Source organism: Macrobrachium rosenbergii, chromosome 24 (genome assembly GCF_040412425.1).
Source record: "Macrobrachium rosenbergii isolate ZJJX-2024 chromosome 24, ASM4041242v1, whole genome shotgun sequence".
Classification (NCBI taxonomy): domain Eukaryota; kingdom Metazoa; phylum Arthropoda; class Malacostraca; order Decapoda; family Palaemonidae; genus Macrobrachium; species Macrobrachium rosenbergii.
In genome coordinates this window covers 34682555-34710168 of record NC_089764.1, presented here as the reverse complement: position 1 = coordinate 34710168, position 27614 = coordinate 34682555, and the positions used below count along the sequence as shown (strand labels likewise).

General features: G+C 38.5%; 1 protein-coding gene across 1 annotated transcript in view; it reads left to right on the top strand.

Moving 5' to 3' along the window:
* The window catches only part of LOC136852017 (uncharacterized), a 354152-nt gene extending 328227 nt beyond the window's left edge, over window positions 1-25925 (top strand). The window contains exons 6-8 of the mRNA XM_067126483.1: window positions 5040-5173; window positions 22964-23195; window positions 25139-25925. Coding sequence (XP_066982584.1) covers window positions 5040-5173; window positions 22964-23195; window positions 25139-25206 — 434 coding nt within the window. The 3' untranslated portion in view covers window positions 25207-25925. The remainder of the gene's footprint in view (window positions 1-5039; window positions 5174-22963; window positions 23196-25138) is intronic.
* The last annotated feature ends 1689 nt before the right edge of the window (window positions 25926-27614 follow it).

Below are 27614 nucleotides of genomic sequence, written 5' to 3'. Positions count from 1 at the left end.
TTTCTTCTTGGGTAGATCATTTATGCTGCTAGAAAACCAGGTAGTGTTAGGTGACCTTTTTGTGTTTAACAAGAACGCGGTTGTAAAGCACTTAGGCCTACTTCAGATCTTTTATGATGCCATGGTTAGAATAGTATTCTCTGTTTATGGACATCATCGAATGCCGTTGGGATAATAGCACGTGATAGTGACAGCTGGGTTCATCCAGGCACCAGAAGACTTGGAAGACCTACAGTGGACCTATTTCGATGGGAAGTTGAGACGTGAGGGTGGAGATGTGTGGAGATTCTGGAAAGTGACAGCAAAGAGAAGACATGCGTTGCAGAATTGCCCCGAGACCCTTTGCGTCGTAGGCCATTAGAGGCGACAATAATTGGATGTCATTAACCTCCCAGAATCGTTATCGTTTAGGAATATTACTTGAATTCCTGGTTTCCTTCTCCTCACCCGTGGTAATTATGATTTAGGTCAGCATCTCCTTTAAGTTCTGCTTGAATAATGATGCCCCACCTGATTGCCTGTGCCTCAGAAACCAGAGAATTACTATACTTAAAGTGACCTCGGTTTTCCTGACTTGCATTGTTGTTCATTTGGGGATGTGTTTATCTGCTGAAAAGCTTATTTTTAAGCCACTATGTAAGTATGTGGACTCAAAGGATTGTTAGCTGATAGTCAATATGCATACAGGAACCAGTTAGGTACCTGTGATGCTCTTTTAGACTTGATATGCCGTTTGCAAGGGAACCTTATAAGGGTTTTGAGTGCAGAGTAATTCAACTAGATTTTAGTGTTGCTCTAGATTTAGTAAATCATAAGGCACTTATTTATAAACTTCAGAATCTTGGAATGGGTGGATATGTTTTAGGATTACTTCAAGATTTCCTCACAGGTAGGCAGCAGCGAGTTGCTGTGGACGGGATCTTTGGTGAACCAAGACCTATTGTTGTCTGGAGTTCCACAGGGCAGTGTCTTGGTCCACTGTTATTTTTAGTGTATGCTGATGATGCAACGCTTGTGGGTGTAGTAAAGTCTCCACTTATGGGAAAAGAAGCTGCCCTCAGCCTCAGCCAGGACACAGACCAGATCTTGGAATGGTGTAGTCGGTGGAATATGAGGCTGAGCTCCAGTAACATGAAAACACTGTTGTTTGCAGATCTTGTACAGATTTCCCACCCCATCCTCCCCTTCAGGTGGATGAAACTTTGCTGAATGATTCCGAAGCTTTAACTATTCTAGGTGTCACTTTTGACTCACATCTAACTTTTGGGAAACATCTAATGAAAGTTTCAGCAAATGCCGCACGAAAGTTATTGCTCGTAAGGCCACACAGATATATAACAGTGATGAAATCAGTGCAACATGTTTTAGGTCATTTGTACTTTACTGGAATACTGTTCTCCGGTGTGGATGTCTGCTTCTGCCAGAGATTTATCTCTTCTAGATAGTAGAGTGGTTCGTGGTGGTTAGTTTTCTGTTGCCTGATAGTAGCAGTTATGACTTGGACCATCGACGGATGGTCTCTTGTTTGTCACTTTTTCATGAGACAATTGATCCCTGATCCCCTTTATCTGCCGAGAGAGAGCAACCACATTCGCTGGACAGCAGCACCAGTATGCGGTAAACGTTCATCGTTGTCGAACTTCTCAGTTCCAGAGGGCCTTTATTCCTCTCACCGTTGGGCTGTGGAACAGCCTCCCTTCAGAGGATGTCGTGCAATTGGAACTTCTTCAGAAGTTCAAGCGGAAATGCAATGCGCTACTACCCTAATACTATTCCTCTTGCATTTTGATACATTTTTATCTGTGTATTAATTTTATTTTTTTATTTTTTAATGAGTGTTATCTCTTCTTTCCGTATTTCTCTTGACCTCCACTTACTTCTTCCTAATGAACACCTTAATATTCTTTGGAAGCTTGAATTTCAAGTAAATGGCCCCCATATGAATAGGTTTCATCTACTGAATAATGATAATTAATATTAATGTTTCTACTTTCTCATATCGGTTCCTTGTCTTTTTCGGACTTTGGTTATCATTTAATGATTTTGCTGAATAATTAATTTCTTTCTCATTTGCCCAATTAGGAGAGAGAGAGAGAGAGAGAGAGAGAGAGAGAGAGAGAGAGAGAGAGAGAGAGAGAGAGAGAGAGAGGCTAAAAATTGGATTATCATGCCTGCCTGTTTTATGTGGCACACTTGTAAGGTATTATCTCAGGTTTTATGACAAGTGCTGAAACAGGTAGGGTGTTAATAGAGTGAATAAATTTATCAGCGTTATGCTGATCAAGTCCTATACATTTCATGATGGTTCAGGGTTAGATGTTAAATGTCGATGCTGAAAATAACCTCGTGATACTGGCCATTTTAGAATGTCGTGGTTGAACCGTTGACTGAAAATGATGCAGTTGTTGAAAGTAAATGTGAGTGTAAGAATATAGAGTAAGTGGAAACTTCGATAATAGATAATTCTCTGTTACAGTAAATGGAATGGACGGTGGTCTGAGGAAAGATTTGAACCACAGAATACTTAAAGCTATGAAGGTAGCCCGGTATGTGCAAATGTTAAGTATACCTTAGTTTAACCAGACCACTGAGCTGATTAACGGCCCTCCTAGGGCTGGCCCGAAGGATTAGACTTATTTTACGTGGCTAAGAACCAGTTGGTTACCTAGCAACGGGACCTACAGCTTATTGTGGAATCCGAACGACATTATACCGAGAAATTCATTTCTATGACCAGAAATAAATTCCTCTAATTCTTCATTGGCCGGCTGGAGACTCGAACTCGGGCCTAGCAGAGTGCTAGCCGAGAACTCTACCGACTCGTTCAACGAGGAACTTGGTATGTGCAAAAGGTCTGGAAGAGAATTGGAGAGGCTTTAGAAGCCAAGGTTGAAATAGTATATGTGGCATATGAAGAATAGAAGCAGTGAGGAAAATGGAGGTATGCTGAAGCTATCATAGGTGGATGGATGGTTTGGTCATGGGGAAAGAATAGAGGAGGGCCAGTTTGGTGAAAGGAGTGTATAATTCAGAGTTGCTAGGAGGAAAGGGAAGAGGAGGAGCTATAAAGTGCATGATAGATTGCTGGGTGAGATACTGGTAAAGAAAGGTCTTAGTATTCAGGAAGAACGAGATTGCGTGCAAGATTGAGGTGAGTGGCGCATTGTGCATAGCGTGTTCTATTTGCTACGGATGAGTCATCTGTGGTTAGTACAAATGTGACAATGATCATTATCATTTTATCTCTTGAACCACCTCCTGTTAAGGAAAACAGCTCGACGCTGAACAAATAGTACGGTAATGGCTACAGTACCCTAAAAATAAATTCCGAATGTTATCCGCTATTAAACCCCAGGAGAGAGGGTTCTAACCTGAAAACTGAGATTGCGGTGCTATCTAATCTCATTTTATTCGGGACCGGGAGTGTATTTGTTGCATTCCAAAACAACCGGACGATAATGTGCGTGATTCGATTCTTACCCGCTTCTGGGCATGTCGATGTTTGCCCCAGCAACCCAGCGTTTGGTTGCGCTGCGTTAGCGTCATCGGGGTGGATTTACACGCACAGGAATATTTGGCTCTGATCTGAATTTCGCTGATGAATTATGTTCGCAAACTTTTTCATTTCATACAGAGCTCAGTGCATTTTTCGCTCCCCGGACCGGCTAATGCTTCCAACATTTCGGCAGTCAAAATAAAATGCCCGAGAATTAGGTTTCGTTCCTGTGGATCAGAGATGGGCACGCTTGCCGAATGCTCCTGACGACCCGCTGATTTTTTGTGAAATGGCGTTACAGCAACGAAAGGGTTTTTACTGTTCTACAGCAATACAGAGAGTTGACGGCGGAGTGGCTAACTTTTTGATTAACGATATATACTTAATGAAACTTACTTGTCGTCACTTTCAGGCATGAAGGAATTTGTTGTTGTCCAGTGTATAACGTCCAGGAAAGATTCCAGTCGATAACGTCCAGGCTGCATTATGAAATTCATTTTAAAGAAAGTGCACGGTCATTATGTTGAACGAGAGAGAAGATTCGAGCGCGTAGCAGACAGTAAAGTTAAGAAATACTAAGCTTGGAAGTAAAAAAGAATTATTCAGATGGTGACAAAATAGAAGGCACCCTTTCTATGGACAGCAAGGCTCATTGGTAATCAATCTTTTTATTTATAACAACACTGCCTAATATCAGTTAATAACATCTCCGCGAAATATCGACGGAGTATGTGAAATTCACTTGATTTCGTGAATGTACCGATCACAGCTTTATTTTAGCCGCGGGTGAAAAGTTCACTTAAAATCTTTCTGAAAGAATGATGTTATAGGGAAACCGTTTTAAATTTTGCAAAAACTGCGGTTTTTGATGTCGTGAAATCACTAGATGAACCAAGTCGGAGAAGAATTAAGAATTGATGACAAAATCAGAGTCTCCAGTTTCTGCCAACGAGGAAAGGCCGTTAGTGACGGAGGTGTTTCGTCTGCTGTCATAACTTGCCAGCTGTCATTTTCAGCTTCCAAGAGAGAGGTTCCCGTTGCTAAATTGGCTCCTCGCATTCGCCGTTATTGGGCGTTATTGCGGCTACTTTCTTGTATGAACGTTCGCTATGAATGCTATTATGTGTGTCTGTATTTGTAAACAAGTGAAGTGACAGTCCGTCGGATTTTTGGATCGGATGTTGGAGGAATTAGATTGAGCGGTATTGAGAGGGGGCACTCAAAAAACAAATTATTATTTTTGCTTTCGTCTGGAGTTATTGAAACTTTCTTTTCGGAAAGAGACAGCGAATATTTTTTGAGTCACTTGTGCGTTTAAAATCCCGATTGTCTTACTCCATTTCATGCTCAAAATCCAAGTTAATTTTCATACCCCTTACAAACAAAATATTAAAAATAAGACATAGTTTTTAAATAAATAGTGATTATTATTCGCTGGGATGTAAAAAAAAAAAATAAATAACATTTTCAGGTGGATACACGAACCAAATTTTGCCCGACCATAACCAAAACATTCTGTGACATCACCTTTTGGTCTTTACAGATCTGCCCACCAGAGGTCCCACCATCATTGGCTTCCGGGGCAACTACCAGGTCGGTGACCTGCTTCTCCTCAACTGCTCCTGCCCGCCGTCGTACCCAACGACAACCCTGTCCTGGCATATCAATGGCAACCTGGTAATACCCTTGTGAATTACATATATATATATATATATATATATATATATATATATATATATTATATATATATATATATATATATATATATATATATATTATTATGTATGTATGTATGTATTATATATAATAATATATATATATATATATATATATATATATATATATATATATATATATATATATATATATATATATATATATATATATATATTTATATATATTTCTTCCTATTTTTCTGTGTAACCATTACGTGGCGAAATTTTATTTTTTTAAGTACGGGTTGGTAAGATGGTAAATTCTTGAAACAGAATAATAAATTTCTGAATAGTTCAGTGAAATCCCAAATTTTAAAACAATTCGCTGGCATTTCATCCATTTTTTTAAGCTTGGCTGGATTAGGGTATAACGGTAGCCCGTTCCGTCGACCTCCGCGTTTCAAAATGTCCTTCACCAGGGTAATGTAATAAAAAAAAACAGTCCGTTTTTTACAAGTTCTTGGACTCGCTTTTCGGTGGCGTTAAGTGGGACGGGTTTCAGAAGCGAGGATTGTCCCGCGACTTGGGTAAATTCCTGTGTTAGTTAAAACGACCTTCTGTCTCTGACTGGCATTTTCGGATGACTTGCTTCCTTGCATTTCTGCCTGCGAAGATCTTTGCAGGGATCTTTCTAAAAAAATATTCAAGTATGGCGATGGAAATTGGGAGATAGAAAGTTGGGAAAAAACGCTTTCATCCATTTAATTATGTATTTTATTCAATTATGTATACATATAGATATGTATGTATGTATATATATATACACACTGCCCAAACAAAAAATATATAATATATAAACAGCCAAAAATGGATAGAAAATGTTTCTAGAAAATGCCGAATCTGTTCCTCTTAGGTTTGAACGAAAAAGGAACGTGTTCTGTGCAGTTTTATGTAGAGATTAAATCCTGAGTGAATCAGCTATGGAAAGAGTCTGGTAACTATTTTTTGATTGATCTTAATTGTTGGAATGTTTGTGAAATCAAGTGATTGTTGATGATATAATAACAAAAAAAAAAGTAGAGACTGGGAAGAGGTAACGCTCATGACAAGATTAAAATGGGATTGAGGTGATACGACAATTAGAATGTAATTGAGAATCTGCTGACCAGGGTTTGTAAGAAACATCCGCTGAAGGGAAAGATTCCAAAGGAAGAGGTAATTAAGAATAGCAGTTCCTTTAAATAACTTTAGGTATAATGCTTATTAGAATACCAGGGAGGGTGTATGGTAGAGATTTGATTTAGAGAATACCACAAGGACACGATTAATAGTGAAATAGCTGTGTAGATTTAGGTATGAAAGAAGATCTGTGGACAGAGTATTATGAAAATTATTTGTAAGTTTGGCAGGAAAGGGGAAAAATATATATGATATTCTTACATCTTTTGGCGCAATTGTTAAAGGAGACTTACGGTGTATTGAGGATGTTGTGTGCAGGTCACCTGATATGAGTTTGTTAAAGTTTGCATGATAAAACCAGATCTTTCGTTAGAATATTGAGATAGAGGGGTACTAGTTAACGTGCAACGGGTCTGAGACAGGGTGCGCTATGCCTCCCTTGCTGCTTTGATAGTCTTTAGGTCTGAGTGATGAGATGTATGGAAAAATGTTAGTGGGCGTAAAGGTAGGATATAGAGGTTTCGTAAAGAGTTTTGAAATAATTATGCTTTTCAAGTGTAGAGGTCGCAGTGAATATTGCCTTGCGGTCGTCTTGAACAATGAGTATTATGATGTGGATTTCTTTCACACACACACACACACACACGCCAAAACTCAGTACCACAGAGGGGAAACGTCTTGGGCCTATTCCCTGAAAAATCCGTTTCGCTGCTTACCATTGCAATGAATTAAGTAACTGGTGAGCATACAACTGATGCGAGTTTGCACAAAGGTTTGAAAAGAGCATGAGGCTAGTAAGAGCACCCCCAAAAGAATTGCCGAGAATCTGTAAATTAGTCCCCCGTATTAAGGGACAAGACGTAGCGCTAAAAGAAGGAAAATAGGTCTTGTAGATGATGCCAGTTCAAAGAAGTAAAATTCACAATTTCCAAAAAGGCATTTACCTACATACCTACCTAGCTGCTATCGGCCCTGAGCTGTAGATGACGTGCGAGAGCGCCCTATTATGAAAGTATGCTAAAGGCGAACGGCAGGAACACGGACACTTGCTGGCACTTTATTCTAAACGAGAGAGGAAAAAATAAGTGTTCCCTCGTAGCGGAGCCGATAAAGGCTCGCTGTATCACTCACATTTGAGTTAAAGCCTAGAGCTTAGACATCGTGTGTATATATATGTACACACACACATGTCTATATATATGTGTGTGTGTGTGTGAGAGAGAGAGAGAGAGAGAACGTTCTTTTATTTCATTGTATTATATAAAAAATCAAAAGTTTAGTCAAAAATACACTGGGAATCTCTCCTTGACAAAGTCGCATTTATTATCAAGAAGACGAAATAAGAAGTTTTAACAAAAAGACCCGCTGGTGCTTGAGAGTAGGGAAAAGTTAGCTTCTGTTATAATATGCAGTGGGAACTAGTCGCGAGGTTTCCACTGGGGACTTGTATCACCTGAATTTAAATTTTCAAAGGTTTCCAAAGCAGGCAGGTTTTAGAAAAATCTCTTACGCTTCGCATAAAAGAAAAGTTATCGTACTGTGTAGCAACATCTGATCTTACAGTTGAATGTAGTCGTTCGATTCCATGAGAATTTGACGTCTGGATGCTGGAATGAGGCAATTCCTTGAGGGAATAAAGATAAGAGCCAGATATAAAGAATTCAAGGGAGAGGTAACCCCAGGTGAGGATTTGGCTTTGCCGTTGATATTTTTACACTTACAGCAGTAGGGCCTTAAACGAAGACTTTCTAATCTTTCGTAATGGGAATGGTGTTCGTAAATACTTGAAAACGACTTCGGCACTGAAAGTTTTTAAGAGAATTTATCCATTGTTAGCTGACAGTCTTCTAAAACTTCCAGGGTATGTGAGCTGATATCCATCCGTAAATGGAAAGGATTACATAGTGGAAAGGTCTGAAACTACAGACATTTCGTAAATATTTTTTATTGCGTATATGCTACTAGGACAGGTTTCTTTCTTTTAGATCTTTCCTAGATAGTGACCCCAAGTAGTCTCATCGTTAGATAATGACCCCCAAGAAATATCAGTCCTAGATAACGACCCCCGACCCTTGTTGGGGTCACTATCTAGGAAAGATCCCTTGGGACTCTTTGCTAGATAGTGACCCCCAACTAGTCCAATCTTAGATAATGACCCCTAGGATAATAACGACCCCCCCTTGTTGGGAATATCAAAGATCCCTTGGGACTCTTTGCTAGATAACGACCCCCTCTAGCCCCAAGTTGTATCAGTCCTAGATCACTATCCTCTAGGAAAGATCCCTTGGGACTCTTTCCTAGATAGTGACGTCCAGTCTTGGAAATGACCCCCAGGAATATCAGTCCTAGATAATCTAGATGATGAAAGATCCCTGGGACTCTTTTGCTGATAGTGAATATCATAATGACCCCAGGAATATCCCTAGATAACGACCTCTGAGCCTTGTTGGGGTCACTGTCTAGGAAAGATCCCACAAGACTCTTGCCAATCTTAGATAATGACCCCTAGAAATATCAGTCCTAGATAACGACCCTGAGCAACCATCTAGGAAAGATCCTGACTCTTGCCTAGTCCAGTCTTAGATAATGACCCCTTAAAATATCAGTCTTAGATAACGACCCCTGAGCCTTGCTGGGGTCACTATCTAGGAAAGATCTATTTTTTTGTATAAGTAAGCTGAAAATGGAAGTCAAAGTAATTGCTCAGAGAGATGGAGAGATAAAATATCCCAACGACGTATGTAAAAAGTATCGCCCCCTATTTCCCAGTTTTGTCAACAGAAAGAAAATAAATTCTCTAAGATTACTGTGTCCAGTCGGAACATTAACATAACATTCATTTCTCATGTGAAACCAAAGAAAAAGATTTGTTTTGTCTCCGTGTCACTTCTGAATACCATTTCATGATAACGGGTGGCTCCAAAGAAGAGCAAAACAACAGTCACTGCCACAACCGGTTATCTTTGACCGCTGAATCTGTAGCGAGCCCCTGTGTAAGAAACTTCTACGTGAAACTATTCAGGAGCGTGTCGTCTACACATCACTCATGTGCTTCCCGATTAGAAAAAACTTCCTTTTCATCCAGACAGCTGTTTCTAGGCTCCTCTCTTCCCAGAACTTCCGAATCCTACATTTTTTATTCTCCAGCAAATGTTCCTCCAAACTCTTCAAAATACTGATCTGATTTTTAAATATGTGCTAACCTTTCATATCACATCCTCGACGTATCTGAACATCTCACCCTTCCATTGCCTGTCAGTCCTGTGTTCAAAATCAGTCAAACTCTATAATTTCCATCATTTCTTTCGCTCACATTCAACAACAAAAATTTGACCAGTTTTATATATATAAATTATATATATGTGTGTGTGTGTGTGTTTAGCATGTATTTATTTCAATAAACACGTGCACATAAATGCATACATTATGTATTAAATTTTGCAGTACAGTAATTTATCGATTAGAAGTAATTTTCATCGCCGCGACATTTAGATTCGCAGTGCATAGGGCACCATTGTTGCAGCATCGGAATCCTAAAAAAAGTGAAAAAATTCAAAAAACCAATTTTGTTGCCCATTTGCATAAAAATAGAACGTGTATTTAACGCTAGAAATCACACAATTTCAATACCTACATCAAATCGGCTCTGGAATTAAATTGTATCATAAATAGTCATTTTTGTATTTTTATTTGTTTATCTTTTCGGTCCAAAAGCTGCAGCGTAAAGCGCATATTCGCGGAATAACGGCGCATATTAAAATTAATGTTTTTGTGACAATCGACTCATTTTTTTTCTATCAGTATCCATAGAATGTTTCTCCTTTTGATTTTATCACTTCAGACGCATTTCATCATATTCTTTAGCATTTTTTTTTTTTTACCCGACACATTATGCCTGATGCAGTTAATCTTGCATCTATTTCGGGAACTTGAGTCATACTGTTTACCTGTTTGGTGAAGGTTTATTAAATAAATGCTTCATTAAATGAAAGTTGTTACGGCACATCTTTTGAGAACCTGGCCGTGAGACCAGGCCCCTCCTTGGGAAAACTTCATGCGAGTTATCGTGTGTAAGAATTATCCATCTTGGTCTGCCAGGGCAACTCATTTCCAGTTTTTTTTTAGGCGGTGTGAGTGAAAACACTCTGCTTTCAGCACTGTTTTGGAGAACGATCCGTATCCATAGTCAGGCTGGAAAAAGGTATTTTGGTGAATAACTTACTGCTGAAGTTGCTTCATCAAAACTCGAGATGTTTCGCACCGTTTCGAAGCATAAAAGGAGTATAAGGTCATTCAACTATTCAACTGTCTGTTTTCAGTAACACCAACATAACAGTTATTTTTATTTAATTTGACGTTTAACCTCAATTTTTTTCATGAGGTTCTCGTTTATCCCACAATTTTACTGCTGCGTTCCTCCTACTTCCTCGACAATTTCGTGCTTGCGAGATAATTTCTCTCACCTTCTACCTACACTTCACTCACGTGTTTTTTCTCGCCGACTTTTCTCGCTGTTTTTATTCTCCGTTATCAACTCTTTTGCCCTGGGTCCTTCATGCATGAAATAGCTTGCTTGCTTGCTGCATATGTAATGGGATGTTTCTCTTACAAACAACAACACCAGATTGTAAGCCACGAGTGCTTTTCTTAATGGATAATACCGGTTTGCATGCCCAGCGTTAAAATGATTTTAAAGGGTCGAAGCCCTCATTTCATGTTGGTTTCTACGTAATTAAGAATAGTTTTGTTTATTTTGCTCTGAGGGAAGCTGGAGGTCTTCGCTGAAGGCAGAATATGATTTCATGTCGGCTCAGCTGTCAGTTAAAATCACTCCTGGTGACGACAAGGTTTTTTTCCCTTAACGTTCTTACTATAGACTTCCTTCAGTGCGATCAAAGAAGACTCCATCGCAGAATACCGCCTCGTTGGTTACTCCAACTCGCGGTTGTTGCAGAGACGTGGCGTGGCGCTGCGAAATGCGGATATTGATCTCCTTAGACGTTTGCAGTTTCGGGCTGATCACATACCAGAGCAAAGGCGGTTCTCCGCTATTGCAATTAGAGGCGCATGCATGCATTAGTATGCGCACCTGCGTTGTCTGGCATTTTGTTAGCTGCAGACAGGCAAAGTGTATCAGCCTATACATAATCCACGATGGCATTTAACGAACTTAATGTTTATCGTTTGTACGCTCACTGGATACAGCCGGGTTGCAATTTGCAATAGTTACAAAACAAGGCTGCTCTAAAACGGCGGGAATATTTCCGGGAATATAAAAATCTATGGCTTCAGAATCTGGTTATTTTGGAAAGTCATCAAAACAACTTTGAAAAGATAACGATTTTACCGGTTTTATTTCTTTTATTGTCAACGGGTTGGGGGGGTCGTGGGGGCGGGGAGAGGACGTGTGGCTGGGATTTAAAATCATACATAACAAGGAATTGATCGCTTGAATGTCGGGAATAACGATAAAATAACAAAAATTAGAGGGCGCGCGCTTGTCGGGTCGCAAATTAAGGCCTCAGATTTAGCAATTACATCGGAGTTGTGAGAATGACGTCACGGCCGACAAGTACAGTCACGACACGCAGAAAGAATTGCTGACTTGGCTCTTTCTTGTTTTTCAACGCGCTCCTATTTCTGTACTCGGTGTTTTTCTTATCGCAGTGGTGTTATTTTTGGAGGGGCTTATCCCCCGTGGTGGAACGGCGCAATAAACGTCGCTAAGAGTCACGCGAAAGATGCACGTATCCAGGCTTCAGGATTTGTCGATCAGTATCTTATAATAATAGAGTTATGTGATTATGCATATATACATATATATATATATATATATATATATATATATATATATATATATATAAATAATCACCGCACAGTCACGTGTGGAACGGAAGTAAATTTCAGACTCACATCGGGATCGAACCCTGGTCTTTCAATTGAAAGGCAAGGGCGCTGCCCACCAGGCCATACAAGTGTAAAAGAAGTTGGAACCTGAGAGCAACTTGTATGGCCTAGTGGGTAGCGCCCTTTGCTTTCAATTGAAAACCTGGCTTCGATCCTGAAGTGAGTCGGAAATTTAATACATACATACATACATATATATATATATATATATATATATATATATATATATATATATATATATATATATATATATATATATATATATATATATATATTCAATCAGTAAGCTACAAACGTCCTTTAATATCCAATTCGCTCTACCTCGGAAATAATATATTTTCATCTATGTTACCGAAGGGGAATTTTTTTTAGTTGATAATAAGTTCGTCGTCTCGTGGGCTCGAACCAGCGAAGACAAGAACTCAGGACTACAGTGGACGCATTTTAACACACGCGCGAGTACGTTTGTATTTAATGTGCGCGTGAGCTTCGAGATCTGGCTTGTAGTTTACTATAAGTGTTGTTTCAGTGTGAGTAGAAGTTTGTGTCCAGACTTACGAAAAGATTAACGAAAAAAATATAAAGAACACAAGTCAATTACTTCGATTCACAGTCTCTATGAATACTCCCACTTATATTCATAGGTTCAGTTTGTGAATAATATGAAAAATAGTTTCTCGTTAAGTGACTGGCGAACGTACCAACATAAAAGAGCCATTCATCATGATGACCTCTGTTACAGATAATACTGATTTTATTCCTGCTTTGCGATGATGTCGGTGATGAGAATGGCTTTTCCATATTGCTGTTATCATTATTATTATTTATGATAAGAATGCTCATGATTCAAAACATCAGGCACTTTTTAAACCATCTAGATTTATGGCCATTAGACCAGGCATGGAAAGTCATCGATTATGGAAATTGAGATATGAAACATTGACGTACCGTCCTGTTATTTATACTGATAATTTATTTAAAAGTGACAATTTGCACCATGCCATTTAATCAACGAAATTACTGATAAAATTTGAAGTGTGCGATATTTCATTATGGAAAGAGAAGGTGATTATTATGTCGGGAAATGGAGATGGGAGGGGGGGTTAGGATGGGTGTTAGAGGTGGGGTGGGGAGGTCATGTGATGATTGACTTATGAATAATCCAATCATTGCGTCGTGATTAGAATGCTTTGCCCGATTTGATCAATTCAATCATTTGAGATGTCAATCATTTGCGAAATTAGGAACATACATGTCAAAAAAACAGTTATAGATAAAGGTATATGTATTCAGTTTGTTAATATTAATGTATATATATAATTTATTATATATATATATATATATATATATATATATATATATATATATATATATATATATATATATAGAAAGAGCGAGAGAGAGAGAGAGAGAGAGAGAGAATATAAAATATTAAAATTGCAATTCATGAGGCAATTGCACTCATTTCAAATCCAAGCCAAGTGGCAGCACTCATTATGCGCGGCGTTAGCACCATCAGGAAACCGATTTCGTTCAGCATTTGGTTCACGGCGTGAAAACTAATGGAATATTTACCGCGATGCAAAATGTCAAATGCACATCACCGAAAGGGCCTCTTTTTCTCTCATTTGCGTTTGTTAGATGAATAACACAAAACGTCACTGAATCCTTTTAAACGTCCTGATTTCCAATGATATGTTACAGAATTTTAATCGCCAATTGTGCGTGTCGCCGTTTTTGAGAACCGGGTGATTTACCTTGCAGTACTGCAGTGGCGTGCTTGCATGCAGTGCTTTAAATACGCCACGTCTCGTTGGTGTTACGTAGTGGGACTTTATTGATTACGTTTAAAAGATTAGTACTTCTGTGTTGACAAAATTTGAATACATCTTTTCTTAATAATCAGAATTACTGAAGATATAACTCTCCTGACGTCAAATCAGCTCAAATGGTTCCGTGTCTCTTGATCTTTCTCATTATCTAGCACTCTCCTCGTACATCATGTTACCTGCCTTTAACCAATTAACCTTTCTCTTCCCCCCCACCCCGCCCAACCCCCTCCTCCCGACGGGAATGGTGGTTAGGTGGGGAGGTCTTGCGGGCCAGGAGGAAATGTCGACGATGATGAATATCACTTCATGTCACTCATTTTTTTTTTTTTTTTTTTTTTTTTTTTTTTACATTTTTTTTCCAATCCTTAGACTTAACTGCGGGAGATCAGTTGCGTGAAAGTACTCTCTCTCTCTCTCTCTTAACTCTCTCTCTCTCTCTCTCTCTCTCTCTCTCTGGATAAAAGCACTCTCTCTCTCTCTCTCTCTCTCTCTCTCTCTCTCTCTCTCTCTCTCTCTCTCTCTGGATAAAAGCTTAAAATTGCTGGATAAAAGCACAGTTAAAATTGCTTGAAAATCTCTCTCTCTCTCTCTCTCATGGATAAAAGTTAAAATTACTTTTTCTCTTCTCTCTCTCTCTCTCTCTCTCTCTCTCTCTCTCTCTCTCTCTCTCTCTGGATAAAAGCACAGTTAAAATTGCTTGAAAATCTCTCTCTCTCTCTCTCTCTCTCTCTCTCTCTCTGGATAAAAGCAGTTAAAATTGCTTGAAAATCTCTCTCTCTCTCTCTCTCTCTCTCTCTCATGGATAAAAAGTTAAAATTACTTGAAAATCTCTCTCTCTCTCTCTCTCTCTCTCTCTCTCTCTCTCTCTCTCTCTCTCTCTCTCATGGATAAAAGTTAAAATTACTCTCTCTCTCTCTCTCTCTCTCTCTCTCTCTCTCTCTCTCTCTCTCTCTCTCTCACAAACATTTTATTGCGTGAGCATGAGACGTCATAAAGTCCGTACCTTCTGCATCACCAGGTGCCAACAACTGCTGTCTTACGTTTCACCAACATTGAATGTGTTGGCCTCTTAACATCCTCCTCCAGCGTTTCCTCGCGAGTACAGACCAACTTATCGTGGAGCGAGAAGTCGGCCTGGTCTTACTGCAGCCTCTGGTCACATTCAGCCGCCTTCTGAGATCAATAAAGGAACGGCAAGAATGCTGAATGGAAATTTACCCCAATTGCATCTGACTTCAGGTCGGTTTTGTTAGGGATGCAGCAACAGGCGATGCAATAAAAAAAAAATGGAGCGTGCAAAGAAAGAAATTGTTGCATTAAGACTAACATTCCCTCTTTATCACAGACTCCGGTCAAAATGTAAGAATCGGAGGGTATTGTTACCTTCATGAATGAGCTTTCGAAATGTTGTGGGCGAACCCTGTGACCTCCTCGAGGGTCGGAACTAGCAATGGGCTGCGTTGTGGAAGGTTAAGGATACCGGAAGTTAATAGGATCAACAACAGGGCTCGGCGCAAAACGTGCCCGAAACCAGCTCTAATCCTCCGGTTATTGATGGCAAGTCGGCATTTCCATTAACAAGGAATTGGCGGCTGATTTTTGCCATATTCACGACGGAAAAATGTCGGCGCGTCAGCGGGGCGGAATGGAGAAATGGTTTTGGCTATCGAATTTTGAAATGGTCCTTTTTTTTTTTTTTTTTTTTTATTTTGGGGATTGATATTTCTCTCTCTCTCTCTCTCTCTCTCTCTCTCTCTCTCTCTCTCTCTCTCTCTCTCTCTCTCGCAACCCACGAAAAACATTCACTTCTGTACGTCATATGTAAAAGAATTGAAGAATTGCTATTATCTTCGGGCTCAGTAGTTATTTCGCTTTTGTTTCTACAGCTTTTTGTATGTTTTTTGTTTTTTTCAACTTGCAAAGACTTGGGTAATTCAGTCTCTTCACTTCATATACCTGCATATATATATATATATATATATATATATATATATATATATATATATATATATATATATATATATATATATATATATATATTTTTACCGTATATGTATATGTATATATATATATATATGTATGTATATATATATATATATATATATATATATATATATATATATATATATATATATATATATATATATATATATATATATATATATAATCTTTTACTTTTTTCCCGTTTTTGTATGGGATAAGCACGACGCCTCTTTTGAAAGACTTTGATTTGGCTTTGGGGCAGACCGTAGTCTCGATCGGCTGCCCTGCCTGACATCGCTTAGACCCCGGTGGCGCATGTACATGTATCGTACCAATCACCAGCTCCCTTTCTCCCAGCAGCGAGGAGAGTTGAGCGGTTAGGTCGACAGTTCGAGACGTGTGAGGTGTCTGTTGCTTTTTAGGAGATGTTGGAGTGACTTTGTTTGTGTGTGTGTATTAGTCTGTAACACCCATTTGCTTTTTAAGCAAACCTATCCGTTGATTACATACACAATCCCGGGGTGTCTACACGGATAGCAGTGTCTGCCTCTCTGACCGGTCGGCTGTGGATTTGAACCCGCGCCACAGACCTCTATGAAGTCCGAAGCTGCTGCTCTACCGACTTGGCCATCGAGGCTCTATATATATATATATATATATATATATGTGTGTGTGTATGTGTATGTGTGTGTGTGTGTGTGTAATGTGTGTGTGTACATATATAGAATATATATTTTGTAAGAATTCATTCCCTGTAAGGGCAATATTACCTCAGAGAAAAGCAAGACAGTGAGAATTCATCCTTCAACAGATGAGGCAGAAATGAAGTCCGCTCCCTTACGTCTAATGCAACAGCCCTCTTTCTTGCCCTTCCTGACTGAATGCTCCCTCTTGTCTCTGACGCTCCTGTAGTTTCATCGGACCAAATAAGAGCATGATCGTGTAAATAAATCTTGTCCGTGTGCGGCCAGCTTCTTATGTAGTTTGCTCTTTTAGTTTTCATTTCTCTGCCTCAGTATATTTCCACTCCTTGATGATGATGTATGTGTGTATGTCTGTACGTAAGCTTAACTTCAGTAGGTCCATGATATCCTTCTCTCTCTCTCTCTCTCTCTCTCTCTCTCTCTCTCTCTCTCTCTCTCTCTCTCTCTTCAAATGTCGTTTTCTCATATCAGTTTCATACCTTCCATGGTTTATGTTCATCGTTCTGCCAGCTTTCCTTCCAGTCAAACCATGCAGCCAATCACCAGAATTGATAGCCATCTTCGTGACCTATTCTTTAGTCATGTATTCCCTGTGTAGTCGAAGGGGCGAGGAAGGGAGAGAGAGAGAGAGAGAGAGAGAGAGAGAGAGAGAGAGACTGTTTCCGAGGGAGAATTTCAGGCCCTAGTACAGTGCTCCGGTTTTTCACGAGCTTCCTTTGAAAGTTTATTCTGATGAACGCACCTGAGTTATGCACGACATGCTGCCGGCCGGGAGACTTAACGGCGGATGCGGAATTTAAGATAGAGTTTGGTGGAACGGAGGGATGGGACGGGGCGAGGACGCAGAGAGGGTATGAAATTGAGTAGGAGAGGGGGCAACCATCGGAGGAAAGACAGTGACAGAGAGGAGGGGAGAGGGGGGAAAGGGAAGGAGAGTAAAATTTCGTACACAGACATTCAGCAACAAATATCGTTTGATGTCCAAGTCGCTCTACCTCGAAATATATATATATATATATATATATATATATATATATATATATATATATATATATATATATATATATATATATATATATATATATATATATATATATATATACAGAGCACTGTTATTTTGTCTGTTATTTTTGTCCATCATGCAATCGATTGATCACCTAGCATTTAATTCCCTGCTCAGGTCAGTAGAGACCTGATGCATTCAGTTGGCCCACAGAGCCCCAACCCCAACCCGGAATCAAATTCGGGACCACTCACAAATGGGGCAAATGTGCTACCGTCTAGCCACGAGGGCTCTAGAGAAAAAATAATAGATTAGCATCAGATATAAGAGGGACAAAGATAGGGGATATATATATATATATAGTATATATATATATATATATATATATATATATATATATATATATATATATATATATATATATATATATATATATATATATATATATATATATATATATATATATAGGATAAAGAGTTAAAAAACGTAACACGGAAGAGTGAGACACACACACTCACACACGCAGCAGTAGATGCAAGATAAAGAGAGATACATGGGAACATGGAGTAGAGGAGAGAGAAAGAAGCGAGGTGACTTTCATGTAGCAGGCGTTTAGCTCCAAAATCAATCGTATTGATATGTAAGGTAGTGTGCAGTTTCCTGATAGGTAACGTCCTCCGTAATTTTTAGCTTTGAATAAATATTTAAACAGATTTGATTAAGCTATTCCATAAAAAAAAAACGCATGGCGTGCATGTCATGCTTTGTACGATGCAGGGCATTAAGACTGAAAAATATAGTATTGCTAAATTTCTCTGAAGAGTTTATATTGTTGACGAATCACAGACAGTTAAACTTTTCTTTCAAAGTATAGTTCGACGTGCACCCACTACAGGCATTAAAGTACGAAAAATTATTATCCTAAATCACAGAACTTAAATTTATGTCATATTGGGATCCATAGCCCAGAAAATTTTAAGGACAAGATTTCCATTGAGCTGTTTCAGTGAAGTGAATTCCACTACAACTGCATAGACCTGTGTGCCCACACACACACATTAAATTTATTTATATATTTATATATATATATATATATATATATATATATATATATATATATATATATATATAGAGAGAGAGAGAGAGAGAGAGAGAGAGAGAGAGAGAGAGAGAGAGAGAGAGAGAGAGAGAGAGAGAGAGAGAGATTATCGCTTGTTCAGAATTCTGTAATTTGGTTCATAACGATTTACCATAAAAGCGATTTTCCAATGTTGCAACGGCGCGCTGCGAAAGATTTTTCTTTAAACCTTGTGAATCCTAATGTTGCTCGCCTGTGCCTCATTCACTTATGCAATAGTTTATTTTGCTTGAGGTTAATTGTTCCATTACTATTACAGTTCTTGTATCTATATCAGAATTCATCCGCTGTGCGACCAATGACCTTTGCCAAACCTATGCAGCCTTGGGTCTCCTCTTAACCTGTTACCTCAGGATTTCCATTTTGTCATTAAGAGGATGTTTGCTTATTGTTGCTTGCCCAATCTTCTATCCACGTTTACCATTATTCTTTTACGAGGCAACTGAGTTCTTCATTGGAGGGGTGGGTAGAGCTTTTGGCTGCCACGCTGTTGGCCCAGCGTTCAACTCTCCGACCGGCCAGTGAAGAATTAGAGGAATTTATTTCTGGTGATAGAAATTCATTTAGGTCCCGTTACTAGGTAACCAGTTGGTTCTAAGCCACGTAAAAATAAATCTAATCCTTCGGGCCAGCCTTAGGAGAGCTGTTAAGGGCCAGCCCTAGGAGAGCTGTTAAGGGCCAGCCTTAGGAGAGCTGTTAAGGGCCAGCCTTAGGAGAGCTGTTAACCAGCTCAGTGGTCTGGTTAAACTAAGATATACGTAACTCTTATGAGGCAACTGGTCAGTGCATTCTGGAAAGCCAATATATCTCTTCTATACCAAACTTGTCATGGTAGAAGTCTGCCAGGCTAGGTTGGTTAAGCCTGAAGTCTCATGCTGGCTATGTACATTTAGACTGTCTGATTGTAAATGTCTCATTATGTCGCGTGCTATGATCAGTTATAGCATCTTCTTAGGAACTGAAGTCAGGCTGGTAGGCCCGTAGTTCCCCAGTTCATCCGTAGAGCCCTCGTGAAATACTAGTGCAATATTTGCAGTTTTCAATCCTCAGATGGTTTTGCTTGCACCAAGGATGCTCTTTGAATGTCATATTAGTGAAGAGCAATTTATTCTGCTTCTTGGATTACCCTGGGGAGAAATCCACCTGGACCTGGATATATTCGGTTTCCACAATAAGCTGCAGGGTCCCGTTGGTTCTTAGCCACGTAAAATAAGTCTAATCCTTCGGGCCAGCCCTCTCTAGGAGAGCTGTTAATCAGCTCCTCAGTGGTCTGGTTAACCTAAGGTATACTTAACTTATTTGGACCTGGATATTATTTCTGTTCAGCTTTCTGATATTGTTTTGTACTGTTTTTTCCTGGAATTTCAATTTTAATCATAAGCATCACATTGAAACGTCAGTCGTTTCTGAGGTGTCTCCATCAGTGCACACACTCGCAAAACAAAATATCTGCATCACTGCAAATATTAATGTCAACATAATCTTTTGTAATCTTGACTGGTTCTTCTGCTTCTCACGGATGTAAAATTATTTTGGGATTTTCTTTAACTTCAGCTGAAAACCTGTTTTGTGATCTAAATTTGTCTACCTCCTGCACTGTTTTTGTGAACCATTTCTGTCTCTAGTGATGACTTTAACTTTGACAGTTCATGGGCCTTTTGTTCCTGATTGCTTTGCATTGTCCCCATTAAACCATTTTGGCTGCTTAATCGCATTTGGTGTTATGTTCCTTTGACGGATACAGCGGTATTGAACTCTCGAAAGTTGGTTCTGAATGAAAGCCATATTTGTTCTGCATCTGTCTTCCTGCTTCTAGTCATTTGTCAGTGTTCTGAAGTCTGATTTGTAAAAGGTCAGCTTTTGTGAATGATCTTTCGAAACGTATTTCTTTTTCAAATCGAAAGAGGTAGGAGAATGATGGAAACTAGTTGTAGTAGCGAGAAAGAGGGAGAATAAAATAAAATAGAAACAGAAAAATGGAGATATCAAAATGGATGAGAGAGAAAGAGAGCGAAAAACATCAAATAAGAGAGAGAGAGAGAGAGAGAGAGAGAGAGAGAGAGAGAGAGAGAGAGAGAGAGTATCTTCAGTTCAACTGCTGTCGCTATTTTAGACCAAGGAACGGAGATATAGACCTTATCCTAATCGCCAACAATATAAAAAGAAGCAGTGATAAACTGCGAGAGAGAGAGAGAGAGAGAGAGAGAGAGAGAGAGAGAGAGAGAGAGAGAGAGAGAGAGAGAGAGAGAGAGTTTGCCAGCCAATGACCTTGATTTCCCGCCGCATGTTATCTTTATTAATAGGCAATTTATGCCGTAATTAGGATGCAGTTTTGCCGAAGCTAATTTTCATGAGTTAATTTTGGATCACCAAAGGATTCAATTTTAGACGGCACATTTCACTCTAAAGTTGACTGATGCATGTGCGCGCGCGCGCATGAACGTTTGCTTGCACTTGAAATCGATGGCCCCCGCCCTCTGGGGATACTTTGCTCAGGGTGTACGATATTCATAACTGTGTACTCTGTGTGAAGACATCGGTAATAGTGGCACATCTGTTGCGGGGAGAAAGATCGAAATTTCCCCGGGTGGAGTTATTTGAAAGGTGGCAAAAAATTCCTATCTGTTAATTTTCTTTTTCAGACTGCAAGTAGAGCTTTCTTTTTTTTTTCATGGACTTCACTAGTGTTTGAAAGCAACAAAAGAGCATCTCTTCGAACAAGATAAAAAAAAATATCCATTCTGACCAAAACAAATCATTACTGTAAGGATGAGGGGATTTTTAAGGGTTAAATTTTTTTCATTATCTAAAAATACATACATGTGCATTAAACATTAGGCAATCGTTAAATTATTATGATATATAACTTGATTAAATGGCTTATGGTAAGTCAAAAGTCACAGATTATTGAAACAGGCGTACTGTTGGCACCCATGCAATGTAAGGAGAGTAGATATTTCAAAAGAAAAACATGAACAAAAGAATCGTGTTGCGGTATATTCAGGCGAGGTATGCAAACAAATTCAGGTAAAACAAACAAACTTCAAAAGGTAATGTCGTTCATATGCAATTCTACCCCCAGCGGACGACATCGAACGTACAACTTTACGACCATCTGGTCATACTGAACGTGAATGTAAATGACTATAAATGAATGTAAATACGTGCTAAGAACTCGAATTTTCAACACTATGTACATTTTTATTTCAATTATATTTTATGCTTTTCTCATGGATTACTAATGTTAGTATGGCGTCAAAGTAGGCCACTTAAAAGTATAGGAAGGCGAAATCTGTAATGGGCGACTTTAAGCAGAAGGCAGCCACTGTATGCCATTATGATAAAGAAAATAAAGAATATTAACATTTATTATCTACACTAAAACTATGGGACATTTTCTAAGAGATAATTAAACAAGGTGTTGCAATATGGCTTTGAAATTATGTATCGCCTTCTGTAAATGGTAATTATTCCTCTCTCTCTCTCTCTCTCTCTCTCTCTCTCTCTCTCTCTCTCTCTCTCTCTCTCTCTCTCTATATATATATATATATATATATATATATATATATATATATATATATATATATATATATATATATATATATATATATATATATATATATATATATATTAGCATCAGCTATTTCTCTTTGTAAATTTGTTTTCGTTGGAGGGGTTGACCTCGAAATTATGAATATACTAGTCTGCCATAATACCCATACTATGGCCGTTTTCTCTGAAAAAGAAAATTCTGTTTCAAACTTGTTTACAATGGAGAACTTCAATATATTTCAAAGGAGCCCTTGCGTACAAAGGATAACTTCAATAGATTTCAAAGGAGCCCTTGCGTACAAAGGATAACTTCAGTATATTTCAAAGGACCCCTTGCGTACAAAGGAGAACTTCAGTATATTTCAAAGGACCCCTTGCGTATAAGACAGAATATTGCCAAGACCCGATTTATTTTAGCGATAGGCATACCTTTGTTTTTTTTCATATTATCCTGTTCCTTACATCTTACGAAAGTGACGTATGTGTACGGAAGTAATGTATGATAAATTTCCAGGCATCAAGAGAGACCGTCATCGTGTTTCCTGGAGAGAGTGATAGCATGGGACGAAAAGCCTCCCTGTCAGGCCTTCAAATGTGGCTACGCTCAGAACATTTTACCGGGGGCCAAGGCCTTCTCCTGCGCTGTACAGCCTCCATACTGGATTTGTACAGGAAGTCTACGGATGTACTCATCACCGATTCAAACTTCATAGCAAGTTCGCCGAGAGAAGGGGCCTCTACGGGAGGTAAGTTCCTTGACGTTGAATTTTGCTTGCAGGTGTATGGAAAATGTTCAGTCAGTTATTCTCTTCTCTCTCTCTCTCTCTCTCTCTCTCTCTCTCTCTCTCTCTCTCTCTGAAGTGTATATATATATATATATATATATATATATATATATATATATATATATATATATATATATATATATATATATATATATATATATATATATATATATATATATTGTTTTAATTTTAAAGCGGGGGTCTTGCTAGGTCAATGGGTCATACTAAAATGATACGCATCTTACCGTAATCACCACAAAAATCTGGACTCTGGCCTTGGGGACAGCTAAAATTACAAACAACAAAACATGCCTGAAAGGCTACTTCAAGGGGGAAGTGATTGGATAAACTCAGGCGTTTAACTTAATTCATTATATTTACAAAAGAAAACACATCAAAAAGAATGATAGTGTAATTTTGGGGTAACGAGGCAAAAAACATGAAGGGAATTCCCTGTAGGGGCCAGATTTGGGATCCCGCTTCAAAGCTGTTGATAAAGAAGCAGCGAGGGCCGCTACGCACACGAAGTGACACAGTTCCACAGATGGGTAGTCATATCCTGCAATCGAACACTTACGGTTACTTAACTGGGACTAACACTGTAATGATGGAATCGACGAATTGCATGGAAGATGCCTAGACTGAACTCGATTCCCGTGACTCGAACGTCAAGCGATTGCGTTACTCTTCTTGTAAATGCTTTGCAAATTAAAGAGCACAAAATATAAGCAATACAGGTCTCACTGTAATTATACCACACTATGAAAGGAAAGGAAGCGCAGTTGAAGAATAACAGGGAACGTGGCTGACGAAAAACCTTAAATCCTGTCCTTTACCCTCCTCCATAGGAGCTGAAGTTCTTCTTATGCGGGCCAGCAAAGGAACGAATTAATTCACATCAAAAGATACTTTTTACTGCCAGCCACGTGTTTGAAATAGGCAGTGGATAGAGCAAGGGACAAAGCTCTGGAGTCCGTGGCACCACCGACAATTCTGAGGGAGGGCGTCTTGTCCAGGACTCTTTTATTGTGTCGGAAGTTACAGCTTTTCTTCTTAGATGGCGTTGTGATCACTCTGCCCACGTGGGAACTGCAAGCTGCATGGTTTCAAATTCAAAATGGCGGAATGCACGTGGTCCGCCCGCCAGCTGGCCTGCCTCAGGCGACGATTAACTCTTAGCAGGGATCCATACCTGGAATTGAGGGATTTCCGACGGCATGTTGGACAAGAAGGGATTTAAAGGGGTTTCCCCCCCCAAAAAGGCAGTGGGGAGAGGTTTTAGGGGCGAATTTCTCACAGTGAATCATACTAAATTTGCCTTATTTAATTACTTAGTCCTTTTACTTTAAATTTAGTGCAAAAACGTGGTGTAGGAGGGAATATTCTTAATAATAATATATATATATATATATATATATATATATATATATATATATATATATATATATATATATAGTATATATATATATATATATTATATGTATGTATGTATATGTATGCATGTATATATTCATATATTTATATATAGAGTATATATAAATATAATATATACAGTATATATGTATGTATATATATATATATATATATATATATATATATATATATATATATATATATATACACATACATATATATGTGTGTGACATAAAAGTACAGTGCATCATATTTCATTTATTACTCATCCATCAATAAGAAAATCATTCTCACTTACCCTAAATATATTTGAATAAGAAAGAATTGAACCCAGTGTTTGAGTCAATGCAAAAACTAAAGTATGACTCAGTATTAGAGATTATGCCATTCAATCTTGCATCACTCAAGTTCCTGTCAGCAATTAGAAATAAGTATGTCCAAGTAACTTCTTTATCCTCTCCTTGGTAACACCAATTCATTTTTTCCTCCAGGGAGCGGCTCATACTTCGCCGCTTCTGCATTGTTACTAACGATGGCCCTGACTGCGTTGGTTACGTGAGGACGGCGTCCGCGAGGTGACCAGTTCTTCTTCGTCTTCTTCTTCCTCTCCGCCTATTTATCCTCCTTCCTCCACCGTCATCATCCATGTAAAATAGAACATAGAGAGCATTTAGAGCCAAGGTGTTCCTTTTCTAACACTATTTTGTTTTTTTTTTTCATAATTAATGTCGTCGTTACGACTGCTTCTTACAGCGCCCGAAGGTGCAAATCACCAGATCCCATCGCGTAAGTGTACTTTTCATCAGATTCTTGTTACTATTCTGCTCATTTTGTAAATGAATAATGACACTTAGACTTTGAGGGACATTTTATAAACACGAGAGTGATCGAGTGAGTGACGAAGTGAGCATGTCAGAATGTCACTTTATTTTTTTTTCTTCCCCCGCCCCCCCCAGTACGGATGGTTCCTACTTGTTTTGCTGCGAGGAAAATATTCGATCGATTTAAATCTATCGAAACAAGTGAAGGTGTGGACGTTGAATGACTGTCTAGGGTCTCTAGACTTCAGCACCAAAGGATTACATCTCGGTGATTGGATGTCTTTTCCAGAGTTTCAAAATCATATTTTTTTTTTTTTTGGAGGTATCACTGGAGAACTAAGCAAGTTGCATTGTTTTATTTGGTATTTGTCTATTGATTGCCAAAGTATTGGTGTGTAATGTGGAATTAAATCATGATGGTAACAGTAGTAGTATTAATAACAAAAGAAGAAAAAAATCTCAATATTAGTGAAAAAAAAATGAATATTTCTCTGTATTCTGTAATTTTACATCAGTTCAATTCGTAAATTACATACATGACTCATTTTCACTGTTTGACTGAAGCGAAGAGAGTAAAGCAAGTCACATCGTGTTTAGGTAACAGTAAAAAGGAAATATCTACTTTTTAGACATGGTAGATTTCTGAGTAGACAGATGAGTGTCGAGTACATGAAATCTTAGCTAATTTGAGTCCTGTTATGTGCGTGTGTGCCACTCATTAATATATATATATATATATATATATATATATATATATATATATATATATATATATATATATATATATATACACGTGTGTATATATACATACATACATACTGTATACATACATATATACATACATATATATATATATACATATACATACCTCATACAAATATATATATATATATATATATATATATATATATATATATATATATATATATATATATATATATATATAATGTACTTTACCTACAGAAATACCATTCAGGGTAATGATCATATGCAAAATGTTATTGGTGATTTGTTACCAGGAGTTGATCATTGATATGATTTCGAAGCCTTTTTAATAACAATGGTTCAGCAATAAGTGAGATTCAGGAAAGATTTAAGACAGTGACGAAGAATTGTGGCACTTCAATGACGTGAGCCTCAGCCGGTCAATCTTTCATCTGGAGATGAAAACCTTTAGTCTTCATCTACATTCCTGTGATCCCACTTGAAGGTAAATCTTCCAGTTGCTACTGGAACTACCTAATGAGGGCTCCAGGTCTTTATTTTTCATCCTCACAGTGGATGTCTTACTATAACTTGACGGAGCTTCATGAACCGGGAGAAGGTTCTTCAGGAAAGGATAACTGACCCTTTTCAGATGACCTGTATGTCTTTTGAAAAACGTAAGAAATAGGGAATGCAGGATAAACATGTTTATTCTGTTTAAGCTTATTGTCTGAATGTGTGCACGGTACAGTGAAATACTTCCTTGTTTCCACAATTTTCGAAGTTAAATGGTTTTTTTTTTTGGTAAAAGTCCAGACATTTCCTCACACGCTTGCATCTTAGGCCAAAAGTTTAACTTGCGCAAACTTCTAACGTTTTTAAATTGTTACGAAGAAGATAGTTAGTTTTGCCTTCTTTTAGCATATCATAAGTACGCACGTGTCTGTAATGCATTTGTGAAAGCATCATTGCATGAAGATCTTCAAGAAATTTTAGCAGGATACCACAAAGGACTAACAAAAAGTCTGTGGAGGTCTTGGGTTCTGAAGTCGAGGTTGAGAGGGAGCAACCTTAGCAGTCACAAGAACACAGAATCTCCTGCAGTGCAAAGATTTTCTTGTCATTGGTCCAGATGCCGGATTCAGTCCTGCGAAAGAAACGGTGAGGTTTTGGAGGAGGTCGTGTGCTCAAAGGGCAAGGTCGGGAGGGGACGACCTTCGTTCATCTTATGAACACATTATCTCCCGAGGAAACGAAAGCAATTGGACAAGTTCTGAAGGTCGACCAGGGGGAGGCGACCTGTCTGTGAAGAAAGTGGATGTTGAATAAGTGAGTTTTCATGATTGTGATGTGGTGAACACAAGAACAGACCGACTTGTTTTGGGGAACTTTGCACTCAAAGGTTAGGTCAGTATTATCGGAGTCTTTCGATGTGCGCCAT